Source organism: Malaya genurostris, chromosome 2 (assembly GCF_030247185.1).
Source record: "Malaya genurostris strain Urasoe2022 chromosome 2, Malgen_1.1, whole genome shotgun sequence".
NCBI classification, from domain to species: Eukaryota; Metazoa; Arthropoda; class Insecta; order Diptera; family Culicidae; genus Malaya; species Malaya genurostris.
The window spans coordinates 247,155,771-247,172,801 of NC_080571.1; the positions used below are offsets into that span (position 1 = coordinate 247,155,771).

Sequence of the window (17,031 nt, forward strand, 5' to 3'; positions counted from 1 at the left end):
TTCTTACGTACATTAAGTTAATTAAAAAATTGTACTTAAAAAAAGGCGGGTGGGTAATGTCAGAGACATAACTGGATGTCTTGAATACGAAAACAACTGACATGTTCCTTAACACTCCCGAATATCAATTAGTTGATCAATTGTATGAATTGCAAGCATTCCCCTTTTCCACATTTTTCGCAAAAACAAAGAAGGCTTCACTTGATCTAGATAACTGTGAATTTCACACAGCGAAAAGTGCACAAATCTAACCAATCTGTTCTAGATTTGCACTAAACTGAGGATATTTTCCTTCGATTTGCGAACAAAGAATCTTAATAGTTCCTTAGAAAACTCGAACTATTTGTTGTACAGCAGTAGATATTTTGTTCTCTTCCTCAGAACGCGTTCTGATTGGCTGGTGTTGACATGGGTCAAATGAGACAGGTTTTTCAATAGTGTACTATTGAAATATTTCAATGCTTTTTCTTTACACGCTTAAGTTGAAAAATTTCGATTCTATTGGTGGTTAGATTATATAAATTCTTTCACAGATCACTGAGCTATGAGCTTTAAAAATACAAGAAAGGCAAACGCGCCTTATGAATTATCCTCTTTGATACTTCAGAAAAGTTTAATTTTGAATTATTTGAGATTATGTCACACAGCTGAATATTTTATCATAAAATTGTGATCATATTTCCGATGGCATGTAGCAAAAATTATGTTGATTCGTTAGATACAACAAGAGATATTCACGATCAAAAACTTATCACTCTCTCAAAGGGTAAATTTTGAAAAGGCACCCCATAGTAAAGTAAGTCATATTCACGACAAAAAGATTTCAAACAGCATCATAACAATTAAGTTATTTCAAAAAACAACAGCAAAGGCGGTAACATCAGGACTTTCTCCAATTTAGTCGAAACTTCGTACACGTCTTCACTATGGCATTAACTTGCATGAATAGAGATATCGCTTCGATTTGAAACTTATTTTTAGAAAAGTGGGAATTCATTATTTTCAAATTGTTGGAAACTGTTACGTTTACAACATTGAATTTAAAATTAAAGATATCATTAATTTTTTCACACAATTTGACGTTAATTCAATTAGTGCCTTTTGAGGACGAAAAAGTTGCAGCTAGAGCAATTTACAAAATATTACCAAAACTTCATTATCTCGATGAAAAATAGCCAATAAAATACTGGAATATGATTTTATAGATTTATAAATTCAAGTTTAATCATACAATTTTTCTTGCAATTGTTGTACACCGAAAACTATCAACTGCACAGAAATGCAATCTAAAAGCGGCCCTTACACGATAATTGAAAGTGTCGTGTAAGGGTAATTATGATGAATTTTCCATAAGCGGCCCTGTTGTACCCCTATTGTGGTGTCCAAATAGCGGCCCTTAGACGAGAATTATTAATGTTATTTGGTTTTGATTGCCGCATAATGTCTACTATATCGATTTTAATTGGTTCTTTTCGGCAAGCATTAACTGAGAGAGACGAAAGATATGAAATGAAAAGACGGATAGGTATTCTAGATTGAATCAGTTATGAATTTAGAACGGAAAAGCTACCCTAGGCAGGCTCATATAGGCATGATCAGAAGAAAGAAATGAATTCTATTTTACCTTCTACTTGAGGGGGTCGAACACTAAATTCGAGTCCCCAAATATGGTCGTGTAACAAGTGTAGTTCTTCACCACAATATGCTACTGACACCGGCAAAATAGAATTCAAATCTTCCCGCCTAGATCCGATCACGCGATTATTATTAAAAAAAAAGTTCATGAGATATTTAAATACGAAATTTAAAATACAAAAGTTTTTCTAAGATGAAACGTGAAGAACTACAAAATTTTTTGTTGAAACGCGTAATTTTAGCTAATAATTTCGTTTAGAATATCTGTGCTTATTTGTGTTGACTTGTTAAAAAGACACAATTTATTTCTTTTTCTTTCAATTTTGTTTTTGCCTACATACCTCGCGAACGGTTACTTTTAGGAGAAAGATCACTGCGAGCAAAGTTTTTGTTCTGAAGCAGTTCTAGTCTTTAAATTTCATCAAACATTTGAAGTTTTGCAAATGCATTTGAACTGCGAAAAGGACATCTTCAACCAAAAACAAGAACAACCATTCAGCAACGGTAACTACTGAACTCATTTCGTGTTCCAAAAACGCTTTCACCTTCGAACCAACTAGCAACTGCAGTCAATGTACAACAAGACGTATCTACAGCAATTAACAACGACCCCTAGACTGCGAACAATAGGAAAACAAGAAGCAAACGGAAACCACTTACAATATTTTTCACAACAACAACAGCACCGACGATGAGCCAACAATTCGAATGATAAGACGAACTATGAACAAAGTGCCCCTCAATCCTCGTTAAATAGAAATGAAAAAGAGACGAACCAGCCACCGGCTGAAAGTCTCTTTAATAAAGAAAACTAACTAACTAACTAGAAATGAAAAATGATTAATAAGACACATATCAGTGAGCCCTTGAAACTGCAATTTGACTAAACCCATTCGAGAATCAAGTTTAGATTTTTTCAAATGAAAAAAAAAAAGATTTAAGCCACGATTCGTCCATCGGAACAAGCCATGCAAACTCGTTACCGTCGCCTTTGCATAGTAAAATAAAACATAGGAGATAAGTCTGATTGAGTATTAAAGTCTCGAAACCAAGAGTTATTGGCGAATATAAATGTAGCTAAACAAGCGTTGTCAATACGAAATGAAACACATCCAATTTTGAATTATTTAAATAAAGAATTTGCAGATAGACATTTCGCGAAAATTTTTTGAATTTGATTTTCTGGTTTTCGTTTGTTAACGTTCGGTTGCTACAGAATTTCGCAATAGTATCACTCCTACAATTTAGGAAGAACTAATCGTACAAAATAGTCGGCTAAAATAGCTACAGTTAGAAAATAGATATGCTCGGGTTGGCGGTTCAATGATAGGGCGCTGATATTACAAACCAGTGGTTGTATGTTTCGAGCCCCGACCTGGAAGGATTCTTAGCGTCAGTAGGATCGAAGTACTAGCCATGAAATGATCCTGTACGCTATGAGTCAGCTGCGAAGTCTGTTAAAACAGAAAGGCCAAATTCCACAAAAGGAATTTTCGTTCTAAATCCGATTTAGGTTTCTTTCCCAAATCAATAGTATGTATCGCCACGACGAATGGCTAATTGGTTGTTCAGTACAGTAACATATATGAATAAAAAAAAATACAGTAACATATAATTATAGTCGTATCATATATTCGATAATTTCGGGACCCTGTACAGATCTTCGCGATACTTTATACAGGTCAATGCAAACAGGATATTTGCACGAACTATTTGTTTTCTGTTTAAGCTGTGTTGAACATCTTTAAAAGCTTCTAATGCAAATGATAAAGGATCGAAGTCACACGTCTAAGAGCTCAGCATATTAAACACTATTTATCATTTATGGTACGGTTTCAAATGCTAAGACGCAACCAATACTAACCTGAGTCTATCAGCATAAATTTGCCCATCTGCTTTGGTACTGCGTAAGGGTCAATATTACCGACATCCGGTGCAATTGCGGTTTGTCCGTGGCATACCAAGTCGACGTTGAAATGTTCCATCAAATCATTCGTCACCGAGTAGGGAGCACCGATCACAACTTCATTAACATACTTGCAGGCTAAGACACTGAGCACCCGCTCGTGCAGGTTCATAATCGGATAGTTTCCTCCTTTGTACACATTCACCACCGGATCGGTGTGCAGTCCAACGATTAAATAGTCTCCATAAGCTTTGGCTTTCTCTAGGAAGTCCAAATGTCCAACGTGGAATAGATCAAAGGCTCCTGCCACGTACACAATTCGGTCGGTTGGTTTCGGTGCCTTGCCGTCACTGAACTGGATTATCTTCTGCGTGGTCGGTAGGAACTGGGAACAACCCGTCCAGGGGCTTCGCGCCGAATGGTCCTGGCCCAGTTTCGATGAGCCTGTGGTAGATGCAAGTTTCTTTTGATATTTCTTGAATAAATAGTTTATTGCTTCAATTTGTTCTATGATTGGTTAATGGCATCGAAAACAGGGACATTAATGAACTATTTCAATTAGATTATTTCTTGGCACCTCGACACTCAAATTCGTGCAGTTTCCAAGTTCTATGCGAATTTAAGTGCGTGAGTACACCAATGATGTATGTGTAATTGTTTCAATAATAGATTATAGTTTCAATAAAAGTATAGCAAGTATAGCGCATCAGAAGAAGAAGGAAAATTTGACGGAGAACAAAAGCTGTTAGCACACAAAACAGGTTCTACAGTGATATACGAAAATATTTACCATCCTTCTCCACGCTATACTCTTGGTCACCTTGTTTGAAGTGGTTACGCGTCATCAGCAGCATCCGGCCGACAAGATCCGTCGTCGACACGCCGGCCGTTCGTGAAACTTCCCTGTAATGGAATATTCACTGTAATGTTAGGGGGTTGGAGAAGTTTCGAGTGACACTTACTTGTAACGATTAGCTGATTTGACCAAGTGATACGTATCGACACCATCGGCTGTCAGCGTGATATCATCTGCGAAATGAAATATAATTGAAGATATACTTCGTATAATTGAACTACAATTGCCGTCAACAACAAGATTTCGCATAGGGAATAAATTGAACGGTCAATAGTGTGGTGATAGTTCACGGTTCATTGATCACAGTGACGTATCTAGGAGGAGTTGCAAATCAATCATTGGGGCCTCCAGAGATGAAGTTGAGGAAAGTTATATTTTTTTGCTCAATTAACGTTTGATTTCCTAGTTACGCCACTGATTGATCATCATATCATCATATTCATAAACTTGTCGTCTGGGTCACTAACCTCCATGTACACAGAAATCACAGTTGTATTTGTCCAATGTCTCCAGAGTTGTCACGTACGGGGCATCCTCCACAACCTCGTCAACCCATTTGATGCCACGCACCATTTTATATCTGAAACCAAACGAAAGTTTTTAATATTTTCATATCTGTATATATTTTTGACGAAGCACATTTGACGTATTTCACGTATGACATTTATCAAGAAAAGATATTACACGGTAATCACTGATTATGAAACAATCATCCAGCGAGATAACATTCGTTGAAATGCCGGTCACCCCATTCTAGTTGAAACAATTGATTATGAACAGCAATGCAACCATAATCCATATGGGGTGACTGATATGGGGAGACCTTACGTTCGTGCATCGGATTTCTTCTAGACACCGGAAAACACGGATCTTCGATAAGGCACCGACTTGGTCGAAAAAAGCACACGCAAAACGTTTGATTTTCAAATCATTCGATGCCGTTCCAAAGTTCAAACGAAAACCTCGCTCTACCTCTCTCTCTTGCAGAAAGTTGCTCGTGGCTGGCGTGGTTTACGTAGTACGAATGCTTTCGTCAGAGATACTCCACTGTGTGTACGGTCCGTTATCGCTTTACTGATACACAACGCGTGTAGCTTATTAAATGTGCCTAGCTTGGAATGCCTAGAATGCTTGCTTAAAAATGTGTTTGTGCATTGCTCGCCAGTGGGCTAAACAAATGCTTTATTGATGGTTTTTATTCCGTTGTGCAAGTGAACTCGAACCAATCAAGTCAAAGTTGGCAAGGCTGATAACTGAAGCCGTTTCACAAGTCGGCGTGATTTGAGTCGGCCTCGATCTAGTAAGGATCGTACGATCAGTTCATTCACAGAGGGTCGGACACTATGCCATTAACCTCGGAGCGGCTGCTAACAATCAAAATGATTTATACGTTGCCGGAACGGTCATTTTTGTATTCTATTAAATTAGATTATTCAACCAAAGATTACACCTTTACATTCCATTACAAATAAACAATGACGACACATGTTCATACACACACTAGCATAATCAATTACAATTAAAAGGCAGGAACTGCATCATGAGCCAATTAGTCACTGTGCATGCCGATGTTGTTACTTACCTCTCTTCTTGGGTGAATACCGGCGGGCCTTTATTTTTCGTGATAGCGTCGTCATTGTGGATTCCTACAACAAGCTTGTGGCCTAGTGCTTTCGCCTGGCGAAGGGAATTTGCATGTCCAAAATGCACCATATCATAACTGCAACGAAAAAAAGATATTCCTTTGAAAATGCTAGCTATTGCGATTGTAGACGCCGTTGTTATTTAACATTAGGCAAGATGTAGAGCCGTAAAGTGAACAAGGAGGACGAAAGAGTAGTCGCGCGTTTCGACGTCGTGATTGCGATGTTATCTTCTCACCGACTACGACATTTTCTGGTTGTAAATTTATTCAAGCTAATATATTTAATGGATTATAATCCAAGCAGAATAAAGTAAACCTGTTATCGAATAGTTCCGATACTTCCGGAACCCAGAACTGAGGCCGAGATACTCAATATCGGTTTATGTGTTCATCAGCTAAAGTCAAAGTCAAAGTCTTGGCATTACATTCATTTTGTGGAATTTGGCCTTTCTGTTTCAACAGACTTCGCAGCCGATTCTTATACCGTTTTCGTTTATTGATCAGAGCAGCCCGAAAACTGACCCGCCCAAACAACGTTTGATATGTTTGTTTTAGCAACCTGCGGTCGCTCTAGATCGGACTTCAATCGCGTAGTTCCGCTCTGAAAATTTTCTCGGGTCGCATCACGCATCCATGCAAAATTGTTTATTTCTTCTTTTTTTCATGAGTTGTTGTTTAGGGCGCGTACCACGTGTTCGTTTTACTCGGAGCCAAAGTCGCCCGCGTCTAGGTTCAAAAACGAAAACGGTATTAGTGTACAGAATCGTTGCATGGCTAGTACACTATGGATCCTACTGACACTAAGAATCCTTCCAGGTCGGGGCCCGAACATACGACAACTGGCTTGTAAGACCAGCGTCTTATGCATTGAACCGCCAACCCGGGACTCATCAGCTAACAAGATCTATTAAATGGAACCGGTTTTTACATTCTTTGTATTGTCACTTTAAACGATTGTTTGAAGTTTTTAACACTCATCATCGCATAATACCAGAACCGGAGGCTTACAGGCCTGTTGCAAAACCTTTAATTTAAATCAAATTTAGTGAAAATCGGTTCATCCATGTCTGAGTAATCGGACAGAGTTCTCTTTTAGAGATTTTTTGATCATCACATCTGGTACTTCCGTAACCGCAGATCGGTATTACTGAGGTGAGTTTATTTAGTCAAAAACTAACCTGATCTGTAGACCTGATATAAAATTAATAAATTTTGAGGATTTCGCTACTCTCTATATAGTCACACTAGTTACTTAGCATGCTTGAAATTAAAACTGTTTTCACTAACCATTCTGTAGTTAATCGGAATCGGATCGAAATTGTGTTAGTAAATTTGTGAAAATCGGCTCAGCCATCTCCGAGCATAGTAAGTGTATTTTTGTGCTAATCACAGTACAGTGTTTTCTACAATGGAGATAAAGTTGCTTTCCATCATAAACATCATATAACCAGGATATTTAGATCTCACATTTCACGAATAAATAAAAACCTACATAGCTTTTATGTGAGCTTGGCGACCTCAATCGAGTCTACTTCGAAACTCGTAGTAAATGTCAAAATCGTGCGTGCGAAAATACCAGCACTGCGCACCTTTTTGCATTCTGTAATTCGATCGAGCGATGCTTTTGTATGGAAAACTCGAACTCGATCAAAATGCAAAATGCAAAATTTCGCATTCGATCGAAAGAATTCGACTTGATCGAAATACAGAACAGACAAATATATTATATATCAATATTGATCACTTCAGGAAATTCGACATAAATCGAAAAAGACTTCACCGTTACACCATCTCGTGGCGGAAAAGGTTACTAACTCAATATTGTTTAATAGTTTGCGTTTAGCATGTACCAGAATCTTAAATGTCAAAACTAATTGCTCATGATGTCCACTAAGGGGTGGGCACTTTTTAATGTTTTGTGTTGTTTTTTTTAAGAATAAAATATCGTCTATGAACAATACGACAATCAAATTAACAGACCGTTTAAAGTTCTGTGTAGAATTAGAATTAAGCTTACCGTCTTCACATTCAAAAGTTATGAAGTTGTGCTCAATTTGGCCAAAATTGAATCGGCCTGATATCGTGTGTTTGTACCACTAGAATCGGAAATCATCATCATAGTTAACCCGAATACAAGTGGATTGATTTGGCGTATGACAAAAAACTCACTTTCAAGGATCACATTGAAGGAATCCAGGCAAAGTGTAATAAATATATTAAATGTTTATATCCTCTTATAAACAGAAATTCTAAGGTTTGTCAAAAAACAAATTGTTAATTTATAAACAAATTTTCAGACCAGCCATGCTTTATGCAGTACCAATTTGGTCAAGGAACAACCCACCAGGAAGAAAACGCTTCAAAGGATTCAGAATAAAATTCTGAAAATGATTTTGAAGCGCCCTCCCTGGTTTAGTACAAATGAGTTACACAGACTCACATATATAGAACCATTAGATGTAATGTCACATAATATTATAAGCAAATTCCGACAAAAATCGATGCAATCTTCAATTGAATTTCTAACTGTTGAATGTTGACATGTTTCCTATGATGTGCCTTCGGTAATGCCCAAAATTCCTCTATTGGTCGAAGTTGTGGGCAATTTGGTGGATTCATGTCTTTTGGGACCAAAAAGACATTTTTGGTAGTATACCATTCTACCGTTGATTTCGAGTAGTGACAAGAAGCAAGACCTGGCCAGAAGACAACAGGATTTTTGTGGCTTCGAACCATTGGTAGATGTCGTTGTTGTAAACATTCCTTGATGTATATTTCGCTGTTCATTGAAGCAGTGATGATGAAGGGTTTCGAAATCTTACCGCAGCTACAAATTGCTTTCTTACCAAACTTTTCGACTTCAATCGATGTCTCGGACTGGTTTAACACTTGCCCTTCTCGCACCGTATAATATTGTGGTCCCGGCAAGGATTTGTAATCGAGTTTCACGTAGGTTTCGTCGTCCATGATTATGCAGATCAAATTTCCAGCAAGAATCGTATTGTACACCTATCGAACCCTCAGACTGATCTATGCTTCTTGTTTCGGACTACGTTTTGGTTGTTTCTGCTTCTTATAGGTTCGAAGATTCAAACGTTCTTCAGCACGAAGAACATTTGACTTCGAAGTGCCCACTTTTTTGGCCACATCCCGAACTGAAACCTCCTTCTTTTGCTCGAACGCCTTCAGTATACGTTTACCCAACTGAGGGTTAGCAGGACCTTTTTTTCGACCCGTTTTCGGTTTATCCTCAAAGGTGTTCCTCACCGAACTTCCTGATTGCATTTCGCACGGCTTTTTCACGTACTCCTTCCATTTTTGCTATCTTTCTCAGTGACAGTCCGCGTTCTGTGTACCATTTGTACACAATTTTTCGACGCTGTTCTGCTGAAAGTCCACGCATTTCGAAACAAACTAATGACAACGAATAAACAACTGCACAAGTGGTTAGAGAAGAGTGTAAACAATAGGACGCAGCCATAAAACTTGACAGTTTCTGAACCATTGCGAAATGGCAGCGGTTTTTGGTTGCGTCCATACTTTCTGGGACAGTCTTTATAAACTCAATTAGTTCTCCCTTTTCACTTACGACTTTTACATAGATTAAAAGTTAATTTCGTATACATTTCTATAAATGTTACTGTGATGTCCCTCGTGGATCGCAAGAGTGATCCATATTGATATATGCTATATTTCGAATAGGGCTGATAACGCTCATTGTTCTGCTTTCATGTACACAATAAACGAAAATATGCTGGAATTCTATGCATACAATTCGAGTAATGAGCATTTGTTTTTGTAACCTTCGAAAGGGTCTATCGTACGACATACCCTAATCAAATGTTGGTTCCAAAATGTGATACCGTGCTAAACTGAATACTGATTTCTCTCTAAGCTGACAGGGTCTGTTTTCATCCTTCTCACTTGGGTTGTGAATTATTTCGCGAATAATAGTTTTTACATTAAGGTAAAATCTGACGGTACATTTAAATATATTTTAAAAGTAATCACATTACTGATTCGATGAGGCAGCTTCCGGCAAAATGACTCTCCTTCAACACTTCCTCTGGTTTCGGTTACATGTTTTTGGCTTTTTCGTTTGATGGACACTTCTATACACTGAGGTCTTTTTTACGCGGGGGGTACGTATCGCGTAACTTCGGAAATCCACGTGAAAACTCAAAACTAAAAAAACTTGTCTATGCCAAATATTGAAGATTCTGCTCTTCTCCAGAAAAGTGTAGAGGAAAATTTTTAATTTTTAGTACCGTGAAATGTCAAGTTATAATATTTCATCGCAAAACCAATCCCATAATATTCGACTATCAAATCGATGGACAAACGCTTTGCAGAGTCGATGTTGTCAATGACCTCGGAGTTTTGCTGGATGCAAAGCTCACCTTTAACCAACACCGATCAACTTTAATTTCCAAAGCAACACGACAACTTGGCTTCATAGCGAAAATTAGCCGAGACTTGAAGGACACGTACTGTTTAAAAGCGCTCTACTGTTCGTTGGTGCGTCCATTACTCGAAAATGCGTGTTTGGTTTGGAGCCCGTAACAACTCATTCGGAACTTGTGAAAAGAACGTGTACAGAAGAGATTCGTCCAGCTCGCTTTGCGGCACCTCCCATGGCAAAACCCACTAAATTTACCACCGTATCCTAACCGCTGTCGTCTAATTGGCCTGAAATCGTTAGAGTGACGAAGAAAAGTGCAACAAGCGTTACTTGTGACTAAATTAATCAATGGCGATATTGATTTCCCAAAAATGTTATCTCTCCTTGACTTCCGTGCTTCTCAGCGATCTCTACGCTCGATGAGTCTACTTCAACCAAGATTTCATTGTACTACATTCTGACTACATGAACCAATGACAGCATGTAAACGTGCATTTTTCAAAGTTGAGCATTTCTTTGAATTCGGTGAATTGACGCACAAATTCTCACAGAAATTATCAAGTATATCATTTTTATAAGTTGATCGATTCTACTTCGTGTTATTCATTAAGACTTTTAATTGTCAGATGAATTATTTTAGCGAATAAACAAATAAACAAATATCTTAAAAATGCATGAAACGTCCAGATCTAGTGTAATCTGAAAAAAATTGTTGGTAAGATTCGACTTTGGGACTTTGAGACCGCGTAACTTCGGAAATCCGCGTAGAAAAAAATTGTAGAATGGAAGAAATTTTGTTAGATGCAAAATGTCTTAGAAATGCATGAAACATTTTTTTTCGAAAAATCGAGTTTGGGATTCGATTTCCGAAATCGATTTTTTTTATTTATGCCAAATGTCTTAGAAATGCATGAAACGTCAGGATCAGGTGTAATCTGAACATTATGTTATTGAAAAAAATCGAAAATTTCTTAAGTGTCAGAGTCAGGATAACACCAGATCTCAACGTTTCATGGATTTCTAACACAAAACAAGAAAACCGCGTAACTTGGGATATCCGCGTAAATTCGAAACTCCGCGTAACTTTGAAGATCCGCGTAACGTCGGAAATCCGCATAAAAACTGCGTAAAAAGAAACCGCATAAAAAAACCGCGTCAAAAGACCTCAGTGTGCTGGCAGCTTCTGCAGCTTTTTTGCGACAATATTGATACTCCACAAGCTTGGTACTCGATCGCTTAACACTCTAGTACTCGATATGTCAACATTACACTGGTTTCTGTTTGAAAAAATGTTTTTCCGAAAAAAAAACAAAACCAATCAAATTGGGGGGGGGGGGGGGCGGTCTGCGTGAAAGGCATCGACTAACCCATCACGCTATGGTTAGTCGATGCCTTTCACGCAGCCCTCCTGAGTTCGATTCCCAACTCCGCACATAAGGTCAAATAGTTTTTTTCTGGCCAGAAAAGGCGAATGACCTAAAGGTTAAAACCTCTATAATCCAAACAAAAAAAACCTATTCAAATTTCACACATTCCTGAAAATTTCCCATGTTTTATAGTAGTTCACACTAGAAAAAGTAGTAGTAATCTCTTTCAAATCAATTTTTCCCCTTCGAGTTTTTTTGTTGCTATCTATTTTTTGTTGATATCTATTGAATTATTGAATAAACAACACAATCGTGGCAAATCACATCTGTCGACATGAACATTTTCGGAAGAATATTGCTTTTCTAGGTTTTATTTTTCATTTTCAGATGTCGCTACCGGTAATTGAGTTTTTCGGCAATGTGCCAATTGAAAGGTAGAGATTTTTTCATAAACAGTCTCATGATTTTCTTAATTGTTTTTTAATCATGGTATAATTAATCCCTTTATATGTTACATCAATAGTCTGTAAAATTGTTTTATTACAACCTTGAAACCAACTGTTAAAATTTCCTATCTAATTTTAAATTCCCGTCCCGAGCACTCCATGTTCGGTAGGTTAATTTCTTGACCACAATCGAAAGCAATAGCGAAACTACTTCTATCACATTCGTTTCCATTCATATACAACACTGACTCATGAATCGAACGGTAAAGTGGATCACAGGTGAATGAAATTCCTGTCACCGTAGAAATACCGGTTGTAAGCATAAACAAGTCTCCAGTGCACGTCATCAACGATGGTTAATAACATGACTGGTCTTGTTTATTTAGATTGATATTACCGATGAACTTGATTGTACTTCGTAAAATCTTATCAGGTGGGAATGATCTCTCTCTCTCTCTCTCTCTCTCTCTCTTATTTGAACTAATGTACATTACTAGCATGGTATGGTATGTGAGTAATATTCAGTTGCTTCCTTTCATGATATGGAACTTGAAAATGCATTCCATAGCAAAGTACTTTACACGCAAATGATTCGCTTATTTGTACATGCAATATTTCAATATAATAATAATCCGAGTAAGGAAACCTTAGTTTTAGTCTACTGTAATACTTTTCTATATCGAATTCCGATCACTTACGAAGTCATATAACAACGGTAGAACAAACCAAAATATATCTGAATTACACCTAACAATTAAGATAGCATTCGGATGTTAGAAAAGCAATAAACAAAACTTTTATACCATATTTTTTTGTTCATAAAATTGCCAGCTGTAACTAGTCTCGACATTTGCAGAAATCATTATCGCGACACGTGATTGCATTCCCTGAAATAAGACGTAAATACAGTCACGTTTACACAAGCCGACTACAACGGCAATCGAGTATGAAATTGTTTTTTTTGTAAACATATAAAGTATTAATTAATGACAAGTGTTTATATGAGAACCAAATTGACACAATTGTTAAGAGTAATGCGTCACACGATTATGAGTCAAAGTAGGTGAAATGTAAAAAAAAAAACAAAGCATTAGCGCAATACATAGTGTAAAGCTTTATAGTAATAACTTAGAGATACAACGTAGTAGACCACGTAGCCACCGTAGCCAAACGTAGTTCACCTGCTCTCGAATAAAGGGCCAATGAGGTATGAGGTGAACTATCATGTGCACCTATTAAATAATTATTCCTACGCTGCAGTCGTATGTCTTTGTTTATATGTGATGCAGTAAACCCCATCTTAGCGTGATCATGACCGAAGAATCACACCGGCTCGGATCTGATGATGTATATCTAAGATTTATGTTATTTCCGCATCAGTGGTAACAGCGAAGCCAAAGGTTCATGAATATAATATAGAAGAACATTAGCCCACTGGAAAGAAGCTAACGTTAAAAAATCCAAACAAAGTTCCAGCCCATCTGTCCTTGCCAAGTTATGGCAGAGCTCCTGCGCCCATTTTTGCTGCACATGCGTCTGTGCTGCGCCGCTTTACACTGATAGGCGTAATTCTGAATCATACGATGTAACGCGTGTTAGTTTGATTCGGTGGACATCAGCGGCCAATGCGTTTGTATTTGAGAATTTAGGAATATGCGACGATGCCGGTAGCGAGAGTAATAGTGAACGTTTCTTTTTGGCGCATGCTTGTTGGTTACTGCCCGCGTGGAACTGCATGGTATGATATGTTATATCAAACCGAACGGTGCCAGGAAGTTCATACGGGTGGACTGGGCAAAGAGCGGTCATCGTGCCGTATTTGCGGTTGTTCTGCGGTGTCAACTAGAACAGTAAATACATGGTAAATTCTGTTGACTAAAACCAAGTAGGTAAAGGTGACGAAGACATTTGAAAATATAGTGGTATACTTTGCAGTTGGTGAACAAATTTCAAACTATTCAATCGGTCCTAAGGTCATTCGAAAAATATTCATAGAATATTTAAACAAGACCACGACCCTATGACCTATGTTTTAGGGAATGATTCGACCGACAGAAATTACCAAAACAAATTGTGCTAGTAAATTTTTAATCTATATTAAACTGACTATTGAGGTTTCGGGATTCTGAATAGATTAGTACATCGCCTCACTGGGACAAATATTCATCATAAGCGCGCCGGATTAGATTATCACTTCGGTTAGGAAATTATGTTTACTATCTACATATAATTCCTACTCATTTTTTTACCGACATTCAACGACAATAGAAACCGTAAAGCTTCATCACTACTCAGCAGGCGAGCTTCGTACCTATTCCGTACATTAATTCTTTTATGAAATTTCCGATTAATTTTCGTGTCTGCTTTTTACACACACTCACAGGGTGGTGCATCCGCCCAAGCAAAGCATAATCGAAACATCGCTCACAGACCAAATCGATGCAGTAATTATTGCCCATTACGTTGCTCCAATACGCCGCTCGCATACAAGGGATGGGAAAGGCGATCAATTCTCACTTTTTTTGTCAAAATTCAGAAAATGCAGAGGTCCGTTTTCACTGCAAGGTCAAGGGCCTATTCCGGTTTTTTTTGGGGTGGTTGCATTCACACAATTTTTTAAGCTTACGATTAAACAAAGAATTCTATTTTTGAAACCGTCTCCAAAAATAAATTTTTTGGTTATAGCTATTTTTGGAAACGCTTCTCGTCACTTTTTGTGAAGGTCCTTAAAAAGAATACGCTAATATATACACTTGAAACAAGTTCGATAGATTAAACGCTAGCAAGTATTTTTCCACTAGAAAGTGTGATTCGAGACTTACCATCCATCACACCAAACTCGAATTTCTTTCTCGGCGTTTCCGTTGACGTGTTCCATAGTTGCTTCTATCGATCACAGCAAGCTTTATTTTTGCAGTCGAATGTCACTCGAAAAAAACCAAATAACCTACACGGGACACTTGTTAGTTCCAGGCTCAACAAAACCAGCACAGCAAATGAGATTTTTCTCGCACCAGCTGACCGTTTTTATAAAACGCTTTCTTGAACGGCAACCGAGACAAATAGTGATAAGAACTCGGTGAACGGGACAAAAACTTGTAGCAAAAAACGTTCACATTGACGATAATGAAATAAATTAACTCGAAATAAAACGTCAAGTGTCTCGAAGAGAACTTCCTTTCCGGGTGGCTCCGGCTTGTAAATTTTTCACGTATGAAACCGTAAATCGACTTCCACTGTTCAGTGCTTGAATGATTCTAAAGGACTGGGCTGCGGCTGATGCAATGATAACTAGGAGCGAGAAACACACGCTCTATGAGAACAGTCATCGTAGCTTGCTTTGTTTTTCTCTCTCAAACGCATGGCATCTCAACACTGTATCTTGTTTACTTGTAATATTGACCAAGGATCGGTATTAAATGAATAAACATTTTAGTTATTTATAACTTATATAAAAAGCAAACCAAATTTGAATCACGATACTAAGAATATCTATTGATGGAATAGAGAAATTACTGCTCTATATCTACCACTTTCTCTTTTAACCTTTACAATGTCTTTCGAAACTTTCTAATATTTTTTTTCAATAGGTATACGGATGATGATCTCTTCTACACTGCGTTTATACTAGAGGGCTCACGTGGATTAATCGAAATTAAAATCAAGTTCAGGCTAGCATGCAAAAGTTTGTTGTAAACATTGGAAAAAGTAAACAAAAAGAGAGATAGAGCAGTTGACAGTTCGAAGGATGTTCAACACGCTGCCAAATGAATACCTAATTTCAAGTACTTCTCACTACACGGAACCGCAAATCAACCTAATTTTAAGTACATTCTACCCAATTTGGGGGTTTCGTTCAATAACCTAATTTTAGGTAAAGTGGCTCTAGGTAGTTTTCGTAATACACGTGCAAAAAAATACTCAAAGATGAGTTATATTTACTCTATAGTTGAATCATATTGACTCAATTTCAAGTTAATACGGTTTACTTAATTTTAGCTTATTGAACGAAACTCTCGCTGTTGGGTGGTTTTGCTCTTCGTATTTTGACAACAATTGAAGGAGCGAATGAAAGGAAGTACTCAAAATTAAGTAAAAAGAAGTCAAATAATAGGTAGTTTTTATTTTCCGTGTAGAGACCCTGCTATAATCAGAGACGCGTCAAAATCTGTCAAACCTCGGTTGATTTTTCATTAGGGCGTATAAGCAAGTGACAGTTTCTCTTTAATCACTCTCTCTTTTTATTATTGTGAAGTGATTAAAAAGATTTTCTTTGATATCACTATTCTGTTTGCAAGTCGAATGTTTCGGGTATCATTTCATGCAAAGAGTTGAGTGATAAACGTGGAAACCGCTTGGTAATTAATAGAAGAGAAAGTAAACAAAGAGAAACTGTACACTTATACTTATACGCCCTTTTGAAAAATTAACCGAGAAAATGAACCACGGCCACAGAGCACAGATCTCCAAGTAGAGAATCCAATTTGTGTAAGAAATTTAACGGTTTTTTCAAAAGCAACCCGTAAAGAAATAAACCATTGATTTTACAACATAAACAATTGATTTACAATTAGATATATGGGTTACAATACATTTTATTGTATCTTGACAAGATTTTTTTTATTTCCAACGATTCAATATATTGTTTCTACGATTCTACAATTGAATTTATTGTACACGCTGTTGTTTCAGACAATATTTAAACTGTATATTTTATTGTTTTCCAAGAAAACATGTATGAGAAAACTTTATGATTTGAATTGTTACGATACTT

At 37.3% G+C, this 17,031-nt stretch overlaps 1 protein-coding gene across 2 annotated transcripts in view; it reads right to left on the reverse strand.

Annotated features, from left to right (window-relative positions):
* The window catches only part of LOC131428551 (ethanolamine-phosphate cytidylyltransferase), a 17,345-nt gene extending 1,375 nt beyond the window's left edge, over positions 1 to 15,970 (reverse strand). Inside the window, exons 1-6 of one of the 2 annotated variants that reach the window (XM_058592586.1) lie at positions 15,080 to 15,970; positions 5,980 to 6,117; positions 4,865 to 4,977; positions 4,504 to 4,570; positions 4,332 to 4,444; positions 3,500 to 4,048 (exon numbers count right to left, since the gene is read on the reverse strand). In XM_058592586.1, coding sequence (XP_058448569.1) covers positions 3,500 to 4,048; positions 4,332 to 4,444; positions 4,504 to 4,570; positions 4,865 to 4,977; positions 5,980 to 6,117; positions 15,080 to 15,135 — 1,036 coding nt within the window. In that variant the 5' untranslated portion in view covers positions 15,136 to 15,970. The remainder of the gene's footprint in view (positions 1 to 3,499; positions 4,049 to 4,331; positions 4,445 to 4,503; positions 4,571 to 4,864; positions 4,978 to 5,979; positions 6,118 to 15,079) is intronic. The other variant, XM_058592587.1, reaches the window with a different exon arrangement.
* Positions 15,971 to 17,031: the final 1,061 nt, after the last annotated feature.